Below are 18,968 nucleotides of genomic sequence, written 5' to 3' on the forward strand. Positions count from 1 at the left end.
TAGCCTGCTCAGTTGAGCGAGAAGACATTCATTTACAGCAGGATTGAGGAACCAGTAGCCCTCCAGGTCTTGCTGGGGCTGGGAAGTGAAGCCCATTAACAGCTGGAAGACCACAGGATCCCCATCCCTGACCTATGAAACCTGCAGGAAGCAAGCACCTGCAGGGCAGGCAGGATGAAGCAGCTGAGATCCCATGCCTGCATCTTCTAAGAAGCAAAGAAGGTCCCCTCTGTTTCATCTCAAGCACCTGGTGCTTGGAAGTAGGCTGTCTCTGGCTGTGAAGGTTGACCATGGTCCCTCAAGCACTGGGTGAGGCTTGGCTATTTAAGATGCTCCGATAAGTTTTAAGCTGGAGTCTGGACTCAGGCTCTGTCATGAAGATAAGAAGAGCCCTGCCGAGTCAAGCAAGTAGCCCATCTAACAGTATTTAGAATGCCGTTGCACCATAGATTTCTATAACGGTATTTTGATAGTGGTGCTTTTATTTTCAGTTCTTCTCCTAAGAAATTTCTCTAGCATGGAATTTGCCCTTTTCCCACTGGGTCAACGTCTTCATTGAGCTATCTGCTATGACCCCAAGGTCTCATTCCTGGTCCATCACTGCCCTTTCAGCCTCCTGAGCATGTTCGTTAAATTAAGATTTTTTTTTTTGCCCTAACATGCCCTCCCTGGTTGGATGGAAATCTGTTGTATATTAATAAGGTCTGGAGGTTTTCAGGTCTGCGTTTTAATCATTCATACACAGTAACTGTCTAAATCATTCATATTTTGTGTTGATGCCATCTACCCATTTCACCCTGAGATCTGTTCCTCATCTTCTTCTTTTTCCATTCCGTAGTAGATAGTGCCAAGCTATTTAGAATCTTTTCGAGGCTCTTTGTGTTTTGTTTTGTTTTTCCTGTGCTTCCTCCTCCCTTCTTCCCCTTTTTCTTTTTCCCTCCTGCTCTGTCTCCTTGACTTTTGGCTACATTCCTTTCTCATCCATCCCCCAAAATGGGTCTGTGCTTGCTAAGAACGCAGTGGCAGTTCCTGTGCTACTCTGACATGATGCTGGATGAAGGCAGCAGGCTCAGTGTGACCTTTACAAACCCTCTTCTGGTTTCATGGAAGGGTGCATTGTCGGTGTGTTGAACTTGTTGAGGATGGAGCTGGAAATCTTTGGGTCTGAGCAACTTCTGTTGGTCAAAGAGTATGCAAGCTTGCCTTGATTTCAGTAGCTTGATTTCCCAGTGTAGCTCCAACAACCATGGTTGGTGGTCAGAAATGATGGGTGTTGCAGTCCAGCAACTTTTCAGCCATGGGAAATGCATTGGCTCGTACACATTACCCTGGAGCATGGGAGCAGTGCTGGATTTACGTATAAGCTAAACAAGCTATAGCTTAGGGCCCCACTCTCTTGGGGGTCCCAAAAAAATTTAAAGGAAAAAAACTGGATGTACATTTCCAAAATATAAGATAAAAAACAAATAAAATAAAACCTACATACAGCAACAGTGTTTTGCGTTGTGTAGACTCCTATGATGTAAGTAACGGGCCCTGCCTGCTAGCCTGCTCCCAAAATATCACTGGTTTGTTCATTTCTATATATAGGGTGCCTACATTCTGCATGTGCAAATGGCTTTAGATACCTGTTAGGTCCATAAATTACCATATGGCATATATTCAACATGAAAAACAGCGACAATTTCTTGTTGACAAAGGACAGCTGGACATATCAAGGGCCCCATTACCTTCAGTAGCTTAGGGCCGCATCAAACCTAAATCTGGCCCTGCATGGGAGGCAGGACCAAATTTTCAAAATCAAGGCCCAACAATCGTAGTTGCTAACTCTTTAACCTCCGCTGGCTCTTCTGCCTTTAACAGCTGCTGCTTCTGCAGGCTGTAGCAGGTGACCATATTTGACCTCCCTGTAATTCTTAAAGCTAAAAGCAGGCCAGGGTTTCGTGATAGTTTTTCTGGTCAAGTTGGCAATGCTGATGACTATTCCTCCATTGCCAATGAGGAGTCAGAACCCTTTGGCTGAGATGTACAGAAAAGGCAGTTCCCGACATTCTTTGTCATGCTTCAGAGTGACCAACGGACAGATCTTGGGGACAATGTCCTGTGTAGGAAGCTGCCTTAAACAGAGTGAAACCAATTGGTCCATCTAGCTCAGTGTTGTCTACACTGACTCGCAGTGGCCCTCCAGGATTTAAGTCAGGATAGGGGAGAGAGAAATCACCCTTTGTTCTGCCTTTGCACCCAGCATCTGAGTCTTTGGGTTGTCCATTGCTGGAGATGTACTGTCAAATGATAGCTTAGGGCAGCCTTCCCCAACCTCCAGATGTTGGACTCCAACTCCCATCACTCCTTGTGGCGAGCATCACCAGGGATAACAGGAGCTGTTCTCCTACAACATCTGGAGTGCCACAGATGTTCCCTACCACACCTGCAGCAAACTTCCAGCAGCCCTGGTGCATTTAACTCCATTCCTATTTGTACGGGGCCCGGAGTTGGTTCCTTTTCCTTCCCACCCGATAATGAACCCAGTTTGGTTCTGAAGCATGCATACTCTGTGGCCAACAGAGCAGGCTGGCTTAGTCAAAGCAATGTGAATTGGAGGTCAGCTAGGGGAGACTATTGCAGTGTCGGTGGCAGGTTGATTTGGCCCCTTTGGCTAGGAAGCGAGTTTGGTTCACCTGAGCACGATTCCCTTTAACGCCTGGGAAATTCACAGATCCCCCCGTCAGGCAGCATCATGCTGTCCATGACGTACAGCGGGAGCCTCCGGAGCGTGGCCAGTAGGTGCCATTCGGAGTGGGGGCTGCACCAGATCCAGCAGACGGACACGGTGGAACTGCAGAGGCTCAGGGATGTCCGGGTGGCAGCCCAGGCCAGGATCAGGGAGGAGTTCCTGCGGATGCACGGGCTGTCCCTGGACGAGTGCACAGCACAAACGACCGGCATGAAGTATAGGTAAGCAAAAGCAACTTTCTCAAGGGAGCCAGCATGCCAAGGGTGGGGAACTTTTTCTTGCAGGCCTAGAGCCTCACTCACAACTGCACAAGCTTCTAGGGGCCACGTGCAATGAAATAGTAGTAATAATAATATTTCTATTCATCCTTTCTCCCAAGCTGTGATTCAAGGCAGTTTCCAACATTTGAAAGCAAAGTAGTTAAAAACAACAATTGAAATACATAATTTAGAGCCAGCAGTCAAAGTACAGTGGTACCTTGGTACTCAAACAGCTTGGCTCCTGAACAAATTGACTCCTGAACGCCGCAAACCAGGAAGTAAGTGTTCCGGCTTGCGAACGTTTTTCGGAAGCCGAACGTCCAACGTGGCTTCTGCATGAGTCCAGGAAGCTCCTGCAGCCAATGGGAAGCCGTGCCTTGGTTTTCAAATGGTTTCGGGAGTCGAACCAAGGTTCCCTGACAGCAGCCTAGTGATCAGCCATCCCTGTTCCTAAGTTTCCAAAAGCCTCTCTGAACAGGAAGGTCTTAGCTGACCAGTGGAAGTATACAGTGGTACCTCGCAAGACGAATGCCTCGCAAGACGAAAAACTCGCAAGACGAAAGAGTTTTTGGTTTTTTGAGTTGCTTCGCAAGACGAATTTCCCTATGGGCTTGCTTCGCAAGACGGAAACGTCTTGCAAGTTTGTTTCCTTTTTCTTAAAACCGTTACAGTAATACAGGGTGCATTGCTTGAAGAGGTGCAGTTGCGACTTGACTTCGAGGAGCAACACATTGCACGCGGTGTGGTAGCCTTTTTTGAGGTTTTTGAAGACTTTTTTGAAAAAATGGAAACCGTGCTTCGCAAGACGAAAAAACTCGCAGAACGAATTAATTTCGTCTTGCGAGGCACCACTGTAATGGAGAGGGAGCCAGTTCGCACCTCTCTTGGAAGGGAATTCCACAAAATGGATGTTCAGCCACAGAAAAGGCACTTTCTCTCTCTTGTGTCACTACCAGCCATGTCTCTGATGTTGATGGGACCGAGAGAAGGTGCTCCCTATAGGATCTCAGCACCCAAGGAGGCTTGTGTAGAGAGCTATAATCTTCCAGGTAGCCCTGGTAGCCTGGTCCCAAGCCATATATGTAACCATAAGTGAGTGGGACAGGGCAGGGAAAGAGAACACTGGAGGGCTGGGCATGAGGGAGAGGACACCAGTTAGTGCAAAGGAGGAGTGCAGGGGTTGAGCTAAGGGATTATTTGACCTGGGCAGGAGGAGAGCACTGGCGGAGGAAGAGGACAGGGGGAGCACCCCCTCCAGGTTCCATGCCAGGTAGGGTACCATCGCAGCCGCCCCCCGATGCACACTGCACGCTGCCAGGATGCACACTGCACATCCCTCCGCACCGTGTGCCATGTGCCATGCCCCCGCGGGCAGCACGTCATGCCACAGGACACACGCCATGCCCCCGGGATGCGCGCCAGCCACATTCCCACCTGTTCTCTGCCCCTGTGCCGGAGCATGCAGCTCCGCCGCTGGAGGAGAGTAAAAAAACTCCTGAAGTGTCAGAAGTAGCTACTATTCCACCCTTTTCTCCCTTCTATCAGACCACTTTTTTGAGGAGGGGTGAGGCTCTTCCAGCACCCCATGTTTTATAAACCTTCTGCATAGAATTTTATGGAATAAAGAATAAATGGAATGGAACGCCTCCTTACACCACAGGGCCCTAACCTTGGTCTTAAGATGCGCTTCTGATCTCCTGTGTTCTTCTTTTTTAATGCCCGTTTAAAGGTGTTAGGGCAATCCCAAAGGAATCTGGAGACGACATTTAGTCCGCACTCCGATCCACCGAGCTGATAGGCTGAGTTACTGAAACGGAACACTAGCAGTGTCTTGGTCAACGGCAGGAAATCTCCGCCTGCCTTTTCTGGGTTCATGGTAGTCAAAAGGACCTGCCATCAAAATGCCGCTAGATGGCGCTCTCCTCCTTACACATCAGTGTGTCTGTGTATTTGTGTGTGGTAGGATTGACATTTCTAGCAGCCAAGGCTCCTTTTAGATCACCGCTTCCCAGGCTGTGGAGTCCAACCTGCAAGTGGGGCACGCAGCCTGTGCAAGAGGTTCAGGGGCTTTATAAGTAAACCCGAAATGCCCTCCAGTCTGATGGTTGGTGTGCTTGCATTCCCACAAAACTAAAAAACGGTGAATAACTTCATTGGTACTATAAATATTTCAACAAATTCCACATGAATAGGGGCATTTTTTGCTTGCAAACCTCGGACAGCAGTTATGAAATAACAATAACAACAACAACATAATAATAATAATAATAGTTTTATTGTTTATATCCTGCCCATCTGGCTGGGTTTCCCCAGCCACTCTGGGCTGCTTCCAGCAAAATAAATAGTTAAACCTACAGCTGAAATGCACAAAACCAGCATCTGCCAAAAACCTTAAGCTCCGGAATTCACGTGACAATAATTTGGTAGGTCACCAAGAAAATCTGGACTTGTCGTTCTCAAAAAGCTTGGGGACCACTGCTTTTGGTGGTGTCTTATGCACATGGGAGATGGTTATGCTGCAGGGCTTTAAGAACAACTCAGTGACTACGTGGGCAAGGCCCAATCCTGCATCTGTACAGTGGTACCTTGGGTTAAGTACTTAATTCGTTCCGGAGGTCCGTTCTTAACCTGAAACTGTTCTTAACCTGAAGCACCAATTTAGCTAATGGGGCCTCCTGCTGCTGCCACGCCGCCGGAGCACAATTTCTATTCTCATGCTGAAGCAAAGTTCTTAACCCGAGGTACTATTTCTGAGTTAGTGGAGTCTGTAACCTGAAGCGTCTGTAACCCGAGGTACCACTGTACATATACATGTATACACACACACATGCTTAAGAACATGGGAAGATCTTTGCAGCTTGATCAGAGTAAAGGCTCATTTCCTCCAGCACCCTGTTCCCATAGTGGTGAACTAGATGCCCCGGGATGCATTCATATTGTAAATTTCCACATTGCATTTAATCTGTCAGACAACATAAAAGCCGTTTCTGAAAATGGAATATAGTGCATAATCAGCCCTCATTTCAGGGAGTCCAGAAAAAAAGAACCAATTTTTCTTAACCCAGAAAATCATGACAATAAAGTGATGAAATTCGGGTTGCTGTACTGGCATACGGCCATTTCTGTGGGGGAATCATGGAGAGAACACAGAGGCATGCATGTAAGGAAAGGGGAGCCAATAGCAACGTTGTCCAAAGATGTTTGTTGTCATACCGCAGACTTTGGTGTGAATGAAATTTAGCAAGACTTCTCGGTATATCGGTCAGAAAGCCACAATTCCATAGCAGGCCCTGCAGAGTCAAAGGAATGTTAGAAAATGAGACGGAAGCGCTAGCATTATAATGAAGAAAGCTAATGCAATAATCCCCACATCTGAAAGCACCCCCAAAGGAAAACAAGCAAGCAGGAATGCAACAGTCCCCACTTGTGTTTCCCAGGAACTAGTAATGCAGAGGCATCCTTCCTCTGATCCTCCAGGCAATACACATCCATAGTGCCAAGTAGCCATTGATAGCCTTGTCCTCCAGAAGTCTGCCTAATCTCCTTTCAAAGCCATCAAATTGGGCAAACATTGCCACTACCACACCTTATGGTAAACAAATGACTTAAATGGGATCATGGATTTAACCTAATGTGCCACTTTGCCCTCAAGAGAGCTCAATTTGGAGCATCACAGAGACAGGAAAGAACATCTCACCTACTGTGGAAGCCTTTTAGGAAACCAAAGTGTCCATAAACATCAAGAGTTTTTTGTGAAAATACTGTATTTTTCGCTCTCTAAGACGCACTTTTTCCCTCCTAAAAAGTAAGGGGAAATGTGTGTGCGTCTTATGGAGTGAATGCAGGCTGCACAGCTATCCCAGAAGCCAGAACAGTGAGAGGGATTGCTGCGAGCGCTCCCTCTCGCTGTTCTGGCTTCGCTGTGCGAAGCCTCTTCAGGGCACGGGGAGCCTTCATCCCACTGCCCTGAAGAGGCTGTGCAGCTATCCCAGAAGCCAGAACAATGATCCTTCTCACTGTTCTGGCTTCTGGGATTCAGATTTTTTTTTCTTGTTTTCCTCCTCCAAAAACTTGGTGCGTCTTATGGTCTGGTGCGTCTTATAGAGAGAAAAATACGGTAGTTTGCTGGGTCTCTTCTCCTGAACAGAAACAGAGACACTCCTACTTGTGGGTTAGTGATTGGGGCAGGAAGGCTAAAAAAGCAAATCCCCACTCTGAGGCTGCCAACCTATGTGCGCTGACCCAGTGCAGCTTACATGTGGATTGGGTTGCACTGCGCATGGAGTGTTTTCACAGCTTTTGATCAGTGATGATTTGCACCTGGCAAAGCTGAATCCAAATCTCTTTACACCTGCAGCTTCTGTTTCCTAGCTGCAGCCCAGTCTTTCAAATTCACAGAGCATTGTCTTTATTTTCCGCTTTCATTTTCCGCTGTCACTACAAAACGTCACACAAAAATGCAACTGCGTGTGGAGGCTTCGGAGCATTTTCCCTGTTCTCAGCAAACTCTGTATTATCCTGCATCGGTGCAGTACTGTTGCACAGATGCAAGTAAATCTGAAAGTGTGCCCTATTTCACAATTGCCTTGTGCACCCACACTGGCACTTTCAGAAAGTTACAGAATAATTAATGATAATAAAGTTAATTCTAGTCTGGCTTTTCCTTGAGCCAGAGATAGAGCTAGGAGCTGAGTCTCAAGAGCAGGTACTGCAGTTGCCTCCAAAGTCTTGTGCCTTGGCCAAATGCCTCCCATTGAACTTATTGTAGGCATTACAATACCATCCTTAAATAGAAGGGTCCACATGCCTGCCGGCTTGGTTATTAAAGATCCAAGATAAAGGAGGGCTGCTTCTTGGTAACAAAGCTTTCCCCTTTTGCTCATCTAGATTAGAGATCTTGTTAAGCAAGGCCCTTTGTTACTGTATTACTGGCATGGCAGGTAAAAGGAATCAGCCGGGACCTGAGTAGAGTCAGAATTTTTGGTTCTCCCTCTCCAAAGGCTCACCTGCCCTGGTTGGACACTGCAAGAATAGGATGCCAGACTAGATGGGTCTTTGGCCAGATCCAGGAAGCTCTTCTGATTTTCTTAGGACAGTAATGCTTCTGAATACCAGTTGCTAGAAGCCACAGGAAGGCAGAGTGCTTGTGGACTTCCCCATTGGGGCATCTGGTTGGCCACTGTGAGAACAGGATCCTGGACTACTGTATTTTTCGCTCTATAAGACGCACCAAACCGCAAAACGCACCTAGTTTTTGGAGGAGGAAAACAAGAAAAAAAATATTCTGAATCTCAGAAGCCAGAACAGCAAGAGGGATCGCTGCGCAGTGAAAGCAGCAATCCCTCTTGCTGTTCTGGCTTCTGGGATAGCTGCGCAGCCTGCATTCGCTCCATAAGACGCACACACATTTCCCCTTACTTTTTAGGAGGGAAAAAGTGAGTCTTATAGAGCAAAAAATACGATAGATGTATCCTTGGCCTGATCTAGCCTCTTCTGTCCTGTCATTTTCATTCTTCCTAGATGGACGGTGCAATAATTCATGAAGATTTGCAAGTGCACTGTTGAACTCTGGCTCCTGTGGCTCATCCTGGTCCTGATCCCACCTCCGAAATGGCAGTCCTTGTTTTTGAAAGGGCATTGCTTTCCTCCTCCAGCCACACACTTCCTGAGAGCAGGATCTTTAACGAAGACAGGGGCCCCAAATGCCAAGTGCTTGCTGTGATGCTAAGTTATTCAAAGCCCTGCTGCCTTTTCCACCCTTGGGCGCCTGCCTCCAGGAAGGATTGTTCAGCAAGCTGCAATCCTGCAGGCAAGGGCTGGCAATTTCCCCCCGCCCCAGGCCTTGTATGAGAGAAACCTGAGAGCCAAGATGCCCCGTCGAGCTGGCAGATCGACTCGGAGGGCGGGAGCAGCTGGCATCCCATGAATATTGCATGCCCTTCCCTGCCCTGGCGCAGAGGGACCATGAATATTTCAAGTGGCTCTGTTTATTAGTTTTGACGGATCGAAGGATGTTTGGGAGAGTGTCTGGTTACGCTCGCCTAATAAGGGTTGATATATTATTAATCTCTCCTGGGGCCTGCGAAGTCAGGCGGGGAGCTGGAAGTTCGTCAGGACCACCGAAACCTTTTAAAAAAAAAGTTGATAAACTAAAAACCAGATAAAAACACATATCAACAGCCTACTTGTCTGGTGAGATGCTGAATTCTACAGGCAACACTATGCAATTGTAGGCTCCTAGGTAAAAGGTAAAGGGACCCCTGACCATTAGGTCCAGTCGTGGCCGACTCTGGGGTTGCAGCGCTCATCTTGCTTTACTGGCTAGGGAGCTGGCGTACAGCTTCCGGGTCATGTGGCCAGCATGACTAAGCCGCTTCTGGCGAACCAGAGCAGCGCACGGAAACGCCGTTTACCTTTCCGCTATAAAGCGGTACCTATTTATCTACTTGCACTTTGACGTGCTTTTGAACTGCTAGGTTGGCAGGAGCAGGGACCGAGCAATGGAAGCTCACCCCATCGCGGGGATTCGAACTGCCGACCTTCTGATCGGCAAGCCTTAGGCTCTGTGGTTAGGCTCCTAGGAGATGCTCCCAAAGACAGCAAGCTATCTTCCACTGTGTCAGGGCACTGGTCCATCTAGCCCAGTGTCGTTGACATTGGCAGTGGCTTTCCTGGGTTCCAGGCAGGGAACGTTCCCACTGAGCCATGGCACTTCCTGGAGCAAGGGCACACCTCAGCCCCCAAAGAAAGCGGGACTTAACTTGTACAGAGCCTTCGAAGTGCATGCTGGGTTTTGGAAAACGGTAAAGCAAGAGATGCAATTCTGATCAAAGATTAGAAACCCTTGCCGGAGAGCTTAATTTAAACCCCACAAATGAAAACAAAATCCAAATGAGGGAAATGGATGGGGTTAAGGGAAGCAATTTCCCACTGATGAATTTCAATGGCTGAATCCGCCGTCGTCAACCCTGGGCATGGTGTCGGAAGATCTCAAATGCTTGGGTTTCTGCTCCCACAGAAAAGAACCAGTTGCATAAATGAGTTGTTATGTTTCTTCCTGAGACTATAGAAAGGAAAGAGGTACCGTATTTTCTGTGTATCAGATGCCCCCGTGTATAAGACGACCCCTATTTTCTTTAACCCAAAATTAATAAAGTAAGTTATTTAGCTTTTGGGGGGGAGGTCACTTCTGCCAATTGCTCACCCGCCTGCCCGCCACTGCCCATCGCTTGTCACAGCCACTGCCGATCACAGCCACCACCACAGCCCCCAATTGTCTGCCAGCTCATCGCCATCCACCAGCCCACCCGCCCACTTTCCGCAGCTGCCAATCACCTGCCTGCCTTGCCACAGCCACCAATTGCCTGCCCAATTGCCGCAGCCACAGCCAATTGCCAGCAGGCCTTGCCGCAGCTGCCAATTGCCTGCCCAATCGCTGCTGCCAGTCTTCTGTTTGCTGCTGCCATTAATCGCACGTCCCCCCTCTGCATTCACTATCTGTGTATAAGACAACACCCAACATTTCCCTAATTTTTTTAGCAAAAAGCATCATCTTATACATGGAAAAATACGGTAATCTGTGTGGAAGAGGGGTGGGTATGGGTGTTTTAACTTGATTTGTAGTAAAAGGTAAAGGACCCCTGGACAGTTAAGACAGTCAAAGGCGACTATGAGGTGCTGCACTCATCTTGCTTCTGGCCAAGGGAGCCAGCGTTTGTCCGCAGACAGTTTTCCGGGTCATGTGGCCCACATGACTAAGCCGCTTCTGGCACAGCGGGACACCGTGACGAGTGCCAGAGCACACGGAAACGCTGTTTACCTTCCTGCCGCAGCAGTGCCTATTTATCTGCTTGCACTGGTGTGCTTTCAAACTTCTAGGTTGTCAGAATCTGGGACAGAGCAATGGGAGCTCACCCCATTGTGCAGATTCGAACCACCATCCTTCTGATCAGCAAGCCCTCAGGAGGCTCGTTTAACATGGAGAAGGTCTGAATCCAGCAAATCACTCTTGGGAGAGGTATCAGATAAGAGCTCCCTTTTCTCCTGTCTCCCTAATTCCCCCAATCTGCAACACCTCACCTGTCATCCAGGGAAATTATACTGCGTCTGATTTTAAAGGTCCACAGATAGTTCACCTTATTTCACTGCCTTGGATTGGGTAATATGTTAACCACAAAGCTTCCAGCTACATGAATTAACTGCCTGTTGCACTCTTACTGGCTATCTAAAGGAAAACAAATGGGGTTCCGGAAGTTGTGCAGGATCAGGCCTTGAAGGTTCTCCAAGGGAAAGGAGTTCCAGAGTTGAGAGGCAGCCACTCAGAACACCTCTTTGCTGTCCTGCCTCAGCCCTTAGATGGGAAGAGGCCTGTTCTAGTCCACATAGTGATTGCAACCAGATGGGGAATTCAGCACCATGAACAGCTCCACATGGCACTACAGCTAGAGAGATATTTGAATGTTGATACAGCACCAGACAAACTTTAGGAGATTTTAACAGGGCCACAGTTTAGTCTGGTTGGCCATCTACATCTCTGCTGCAAGAAACCCAGTTGTTAAAAGTTTTGCCAACCATTGGCTCCCAACAGAATTGGAAAGACCATGGCTCTGATGTGATGTCCAGGCTAGAGCCTTCAAACTCTTAAGGATGGCAACACAATTCCCCCAGGGTGGCAAGGTGGTGGCAAGGTGAGCTCCCCGTGCACTGCACATTCTGGGGAAATGAGGTCATCCAGGGTTGGAAATGGCTCCGTCATCTCAGTGTCAGAGGCAGGAGGGTGTGGTTGGCAGAAAGTGGACTGAAGTTAGTGGGGCAGTGCTCAGTTCACCCTAATGGTGCCAGTCTCTACTGTGCTCAAGTATGGCCTTGTCTAGACCAGCGTTTTACAATGTTGGGGCCCTCAGCCACCTTAGCCAATGGTTAGGAATGAGGCACACTGTTCAGCAGCCTCTAGAGGGAGCTGGATTGATCACCTCTGCTCTAGATGATACATTTGCCTGGGAGATCCCCATGGCAAATATTACACAGAAACACACTCATTGGTTGGACTACTTGAAGTAAGGTGCTGGGCAAATGCTGCCTTCTTGCTTCTCTCTGTATCTCCATATAATCAAAAGCTAAAGGTTTTGCTTTTTTGTTTTCTTCTTCCTCGACTTCTCCTTGGAAACAAACGTAGCATCTGGAACAGAGTTGATCAGCCTAGGGCCTTCCAGAGATTGTTGGACTACAGCGTCCATTGGTCACCAGCCAGGGCTCCTCCCTCCTCCTTTTGAGCAACCCCCATTTCCACACAAACCACCAGTTTGAAGCCACCACCCACTCCTCTTATTCACACCCTTTCATGCCCCTGCCTTCATCTTCAACTCTTTGCTGATGTCATGCAAATCCAGGATTGTTAATGAGGCGCTACAGTTCCTCCAGTGGGGGTTGTGTGATGGCAGACCAACACATACACATATGAGGAGATAGAAAGATAGATAGATAGATAGATAGATAGATAGATAGATAGATAGATGATAGATAGATAGATAGATGATAGATAGATAGATAGATGATAGATAGATGATAGATGATAGATAGATAGATAGATAGATAGATAGATAGATAGATAGATAGATAGATAGATCTGGTTCCTGTCTTTCCTTTGCTCCAGACCAGCTAAGTCTTTAGATCCATGAGATATTTTCCCCTGCCACTGCTTGCCCCAGAGATCCAAAGAGCAGCTGTTCCTTTTCACAACTGCCTCACCTATGAGCCTGCAGGATGACCATCCCTCCTTCTTTCAGGAGCATGGAGGTCTTTGTGGATTGGAGTTTTTTGTGTCTGTTTTTTAAGAGTTTCCCCAAATTGAATTGAGTGTTGCAATCAGGAGCTGAAGTAAATCTGGATTACGTTGGCTGTATGGATTAAGGAGCTTGCAAGCAGAAGGGAGGAAACGCCAGGCATTCGGTGATCACTGAATCTTATAAAAAATGGTTAATGAATCTGTGCTGGAAGAAGGTGGTGTGGGCTTAGGAGAGATCAGAGATGCTGAGATGGCCTCTCTGACCCTAGAATCACTTGGCTAGTTTGGCGTGCCAGACTAGGACTTGGGAAACCAGGGTTCAAATCCCCACTCAGCCATGGATGTCTCATCGGATGACTTTGGGCCAATCACAGCCTCTCAACTTAACCTACCTCACAGGGTCATTGTGACAATTAAATGGCAATGGGGAGAACCATGTATATGCCACCTTGAGCTCCTTCGAGGGAAAGGTGGAATGTGAATGCAATAAATGAAATGAAAAACATGCAGCATTGACTAACTTTTTCAGGACCGAAAAGCCTTGGTGAAACCTTGCAGGGGGTTGTTGGGGAGAATTCAATAAAGACAAGGAGAAAAATAGAAGGGGCAGGTTCTTCAAATGCCTCCTTCCCTCTCCCCCGCTCCTGCCCCGTCATTCCTTCTCAGAGAAGAGCCAAGGCACCAGAATAAACTCTCTGTGTCAGCTCATGCCCTGGAGGCAGAGCGGGGCAGGAGCAACTTGCCGTGTGCTAATTCATCCTTGTGTGGGCGTTGCACATGGCAGGCGCAGAGCGCTGCTTAACAGCGCAGAGAAAAGTCCCTCTGCAGCAGAGATCCCAATGCACAGAGGCTCGTTTTGCTAAGCAAGGCGATCTTTCCCCCTTGCTTCTCCCTTGATGCCTTTGCCTTCGACAATGCCCCCCCCCCCCCGCTGCTCTTTGCCTTCTCCGGAATGCTAGATGGGTTCCTCATGCTGCGCCCAGCAGCAACAAAACACGTCCACATTCGGGCATCCCATAATAATAACGGGCTCCCTCTCAAAGAGGAGCCAAAGGCCAGGGGTCAGCAAACTTTTTCAGCAGGGGGCCGGTCCACTGTCCCTCAGACCTTGTGAGGGGCCGGATTATATTTGGAGGGGGAGAATGAACAAATTCCTATGCCCCACAAATAACTCAGCGATGCATTTTAAATAAAAGGACACATTCTACTCATGTAAAAACACGCTGATTCCCAGACCGTCCGCGGGCCAGATTGAGAAGGCCTTAGTTTGCCTACCCATGGTGCAGACCTTTCTGTGACCAAAAAGGGGGGAGGCAGTGCCTTGTTTATGGGGGGGGTGCCATTAGGGCAGAGGCGTAGTTTCAGCGCCATGTTGGCAACCCCCTGGTCCAGCCTTGCATGAGAGAGGTACCAGGATTTGTCTCTTGCTAGTCAGGCTGGTGGCTCACTGGAGACTAAGGAAGGCTGTTTCCAGAGTAGACAGTCCTTTGTAGGTGGAACATTCCCCTTGAGTTGACACCAAACAGATTTCATTCATTGATGCCATGGAACTCCAGGTTATGCCAGAGGCGTAAGAACATTGGAAGGATCAGGCCGATGGCGCATCTAGTCTAGCATCCTGCTTTCACAGTGACCAACCAGATGCCCCAGTGGGAAACCTGCAAGCAGGACCAAAGCACAAAAGCACTCTCTCCTCTCATAGCTTCCAGAAACTGGCATTCAGAAACATTACTGCCTGCAGCCATGGAGGCAGAGCACAGCCATCATTGCTAGTAGCCATTGATATCATTATCCTCCTCTGAATTTGTCCAATCCCCTTTATAGGCATCTAAAGCAGTGGCCACATTGCCTCCTGCATCTAAAGCAGTGGCCACATTGCCTCCTGCAGAAGCGAGTTCTGTAGTCTAACTGTGGAACGGATTGTGTCCAGTGTTACTCCTACGTAGAGCAGAACCATTGAGATTAAAGGTTGTGATCCACTTTGGCCCATTAATTTCACTGGGCCTACTCTAAGTAACATTTCATTGAATACAAATCCACGAGCTGTATTCAACTAACCTGTGCTCAGAGTAAAGGTAAAGGTAAAGGTACCCCTGCCCGTACAGGCCAGTCTTGACAGATTCTAGGGTTGTGCGCTCATCTCACTTTAGAGGCCGGGAGCCAGCGCTGTCCGCAGACACTTCCAGGTCACGTGGCCAGCGTGACGAAGCTGCTCCGGCGAACCGGCACCAGAGCAGCACACGGAAACGCCATTTACCTTCCCGCTAGTATGCGGTCCCTATTTACTTGCACCCGGGGGTGCTTTCGAACTGCTAGGTGGGCAGGAGCTGGGACCGAACGACGGGAGCTCACCCCGCCGCTGGGATTCGAACCGCCGACCATGCGATCGGCAAGTCCTAGGCGCTGAGGTTTTATCCACAGCGCCACCCGCGTCCCTTCCGTGCTCAGAGTAGACCCATTGAAATGAATGGACCCGAGCTAATTTTAATGGGTCTACACTGAGTGAAAGTTAGTGGACTTCAAGCCAACATCACCACTTTGAATATTTCTTGTGAGAGATTTCCCTGCATGCAGAATGCACCAGATTCTACTCCCAGGATCTTCAGGTAGGGGCGGGGAAAATGGGTTTGAAAACCTGGAGGAGGTTTGTCAGTGCAGACCAGAGACAAGAAACTTGCGGCCTTCCAGGTGTTGCTGGACCACAGCCCCACCACCACCCCTTGCCATTGGCTGGGGCTGATGGGAAATGGAGTCCCAGCTGCATCTGAAGGTCTGCAGGTTCCCTTGACCTGGTAAAGACCACCCTCTGCTAGGTGGGTCAATGGAACCTTTCCCACTCACACGTGACCTCCAGCTTTAAGATTAGTTGTGCCTGAGTTTTGTGTCCTTTTCCTCCCTCCGAATCCTTTTTGCTTTTTGTGCTGCATCTTTTAAATTATAAGCCTTAGGGCACAGGCTGTCTTCCTATTCAGAGCTATTTAGGTGCCTTTTTCTTACTGAACCGTGGGATTAAAAAAAGTGTGCTTTAAATAAATGTGTAGAAGCCAGCAGACTGCTGCTGAGCAGAGCAGAGTCAGCAAATAAAAGCCCCCCACCCCAGCATCCTTCACCAAATCCAAAAGGAGCGTGCCTAAGAGGCAACCAGATCATCCTGCCCTGTTGTAGCTGGGGGAGCAGGGCGAGAGCAGGCCATTTTTCATGAAACAAATACTGTATTTTTCACTCTATAAGAGGCACCAGACCACAAGACACACCTAGTTTTTGGAGGAGGAAAGCAAGAAAAAAAAATATTCTGAATCGCAGAAGCCAGAACAGCAAGAGGGATCGCTGCTCAGTGAAAGCAGCAACCCCTCTTGCTGTTCTGGCTTCTGGGATAGCTGCGCAGCCTGCATCGCTTCATAAGATGCACACACATTTCCCCTTACTTTTTAGGAGGGAAAAGGTGAGTCTTATAGAGCAAAAAATACTGTACTTTCAGGTGTCTGCAGAAAGCAGCCTGTGATAGGGGAAGGGATGCAGCACCTGAAAGCATCTGCTTTGCATGCAGAAGGTTCAGACCCTGGCATCTTCAGCCTGAGCTGGGTCTGTCCTTTTGCTTGAAACCCTGGAGAGCTGCTGCCAGTCCATGCAGACACAGCTGAGCTGGGTGCACTAGTTGGTTTGACTTAGAACAAGGCAGCTCCCGGCGTTCCTCCATCCTGCTTTGAAGCCCTAACAGATGATTCGCACTGGATTCTCCCCTGGGGCTGGTGAAATATTCGAACTCTCTTCCTTTCCCCTTTCTTGGGATCCTGCGGGAAGGAGGCTGCTTGGGAAAGGATGGGATCTCCCTTGGCTTTGTGGCTAAATTTAGTTTCCCGTCATCATCCCTCTGCAAGCCTCGGGGGGGAGCGGGGGGAGGCAAGGGAGCAGATGGGAGGGTTGGCTGCGGGGCTGGGGTGTCTGGGGAGGTGGGGGGAGGCTTTCACCATCAGACGGCAGCAGCCGGAGCTGTGAGGAAGCCGTAGCAGCAGCAGCAGCAGCAGCAGCCGCCGCCGCGCCTGGCCAAGACACTGGAGCACTGACTCCAGATTAAAAGTCGTCTTTGTCCCTTTGTTGTCCACCAATTGCCAAGCTCGACTCTCTTGGTGCGCTTCGCCGGCTGCTCAGCAGACTCCAGAGTCTCAGCCCGAGCGGAGGACCCACAGCGGGCTTTGTGGTTCCTAAAATCCAGCACCGTGCCTGGTGAGTGAATGAACTGGCTCAGGGATCTGAGCGAAGGCAAGCAAGACTCCTCCCTCCCTCCCTATCATCATCATCCTCATCATCAGTGTCCTCCTGCTACCTCCCTCCATTCTGAATCAGGATGATTCTCATGAGAGATTTGCTCCTCCTGGATCCATCTGAGTCTCAGTGACGCAGCTCCTTAGTCCCCCCTGAGAGTTACAGTGGGGGAATCACCCTCCAAGGAGATGCGGCTGCGGCTCCCAAATTAAACTGAAATCCAGCACCGGGGATCCCCCGCCCACGGAAGCACCCTAGGGAGATGTCCAAAGTCGCCACACTGCCAGACTGAGGAACTGGGTCAGAAGGAGAAGGGGGATGGCTGCTATTTGGAAGGGCGGTCAGCCTGGACCCCTTGTTTTTTGCCACTCCTGGATGGGGTAACGGGCCCGTTGGGGTTATTTTTCTGGGGTTTTTTGTTCCGGGAGAGCATCCCTGCAGCTGCGTCAGGAGAATCTAGGTCTTGGGCAGAAGGTTTCTTTGGGAGACTTTCCTCCTCCTTTGACATATCCCGGAGAACAGGTGACACAGCGTCAGGGGAGACCAGGGCAACCTCTAGGTCGGGGAGGCGACGCCAGAAGCAGGCAGGATGCAAGTGTCCTTCGTCTGCTCGGACCACAACATCAAGAACCGGAGTGCAGAGGACCGGCTCAACCGGCAGAATGCCAACAGCCCCAGCACGCGGGGTCGGTTCCGGGCAGTGGCGATGGTGGCCCGGAGCTTGGGGCACCTCTCCGCGCAGAACGCCCCGTCCTCCAGCGACTCCAGTGTGAAGCAGACTGGCATGAAATACAGGTATGGGGAGGGTGGGCGAAGCGCCGTACATCCGGGAAGAGTTTGGGGACCGGTCGCTGTGCAGGGAGCAGAACCCAAATTCTTGAGTCTTCCAGAGCCAAACTCTTGGGTCATTGCTCCATCCAACTCTGCATTGCTTGTACTGACCAACAGTGGCTCTCCAAGGGTTTTTCCGGCAAGGAATCATTCCCAGCTTTACCCGGAGAGGCCATTGGGGATTTAAGTTGGGACCTTGCGCCTGCACATCAAATTCTCTGAGCTACAGCCACTTCCCCACAAATAGTAGGGTCCAATCCTCATGGTTCTGAACTAAGTGCTGAATTTAATATCCAGCACAATATTGCCTGCACTGACTCGCAGCAGCTCTCCGGGGTTTCAAGCAGGGAGTCTCTCCCAGCCTTACCTGGATATTCCATTGGGGATTGAACCTGAGACCTTTGGTCTGCAAGACAGATGCTCTACCGCTGAGCTACAATAGCAGTTCCCCAAAGCACACACTTTGAAAAGCAAGCTTACAACTGGCCGGCCATTGTCTGGGTATGACTAAAGAAGCAGGTTGGAGGGAGTCTAATCCTTTCTTCCCTATACATGTGCTGGTTTCCCCCTGAAAATTGCATATACCGTATTTTTCGCTCTATAACACGCACCCGACCATAACAAGCACATAGTTTTTAGAGGAGTTTGGAGTAGCCCAGTGCAAAAATCCTGAGGATCCATGTGGATCCATGCTTTGTAACCACGTTTTTGCACCACTGCGTCCCCAGGCAACAGTGGGTGTGTGATTTTTTTTGTTGCAAGATGTAGCCATGGACATGCTATGTGATCTGATGGTGAATTTGGGGTGACCCAGTGCAAAAATCCTGAGGATCCATGTGGATCCGTGCTTTGTAACCACGTTTTAAGTGGGGAGGGAAGGAAAAGCACTCAAGGGACAAGGAGCATGCGTGGGGTGGGTGGAGAAGGGTGCTGCTAATAATGAAGAAGAGGGGTATAAGGGGAGAAGGCTCCTCTCCTCTCCCGCTTTGCTCCTTTAAAGCAAGCAGGCTTTCTGTCCCTCTCTCCTCCCCACTCAGTGGCTCTTCTCCCGCTTTGCTCTTTCAAAGCGAGCCACGGAGGAGGGAAGGAAGGGGAA

At 49.2% G+C, this 18,968-nt stretch overlaps 1 protein-coding gene across 9 annotated transcripts in view; it reads left to right on the forward strand.

Annotated features, from left to right (window-relative positions):
- KCNAB2 (potassium voltage-gated channel subfamily A regulatory beta subunit 2) overlaps positions 1–18,968 on the forward strand; it is a 106,873-nt gene that overhangs the window by 49,241 nt on the left and 38,664 nt on the right. Inside the window, exon 1 of one of the 9 annotated variants that reach the window (XM_081017189.1) lies at positions 2,723–2,955. The exons of 6 other annotated variants lie outside the window; for them this stretch is intronic. In XM_081017189.1, coding sequence (XP_080873315.1) covers positions 2,738–2,955 — 218 coding nt within the window. In that variant the 5' untranslated portion in view covers positions 2,723–2,737. Of the gene's footprint in view, positions 1–2,722; positions 2,956–17,126; positions 17,837–18,968 lie in introns of those variants that run through there. 2 more of the 9 variants (XM_081017181.1, XM_081017182.1) reach the window with 2 other exon arrangements.

Source organism: Podarcis pityusensis (genome assembly GCF_964106645.2).
Source record: "Podarcis pityusensis genome assembly, chromosome: 8".
In the NCBI taxonomy this organism is placed as follows: domain Eukaryota; kingdom Metazoa; phylum Chordata; class Lepidosauria; order Squamata; family Lacertidae; genus Podarcis; species Podarcis pityusensis.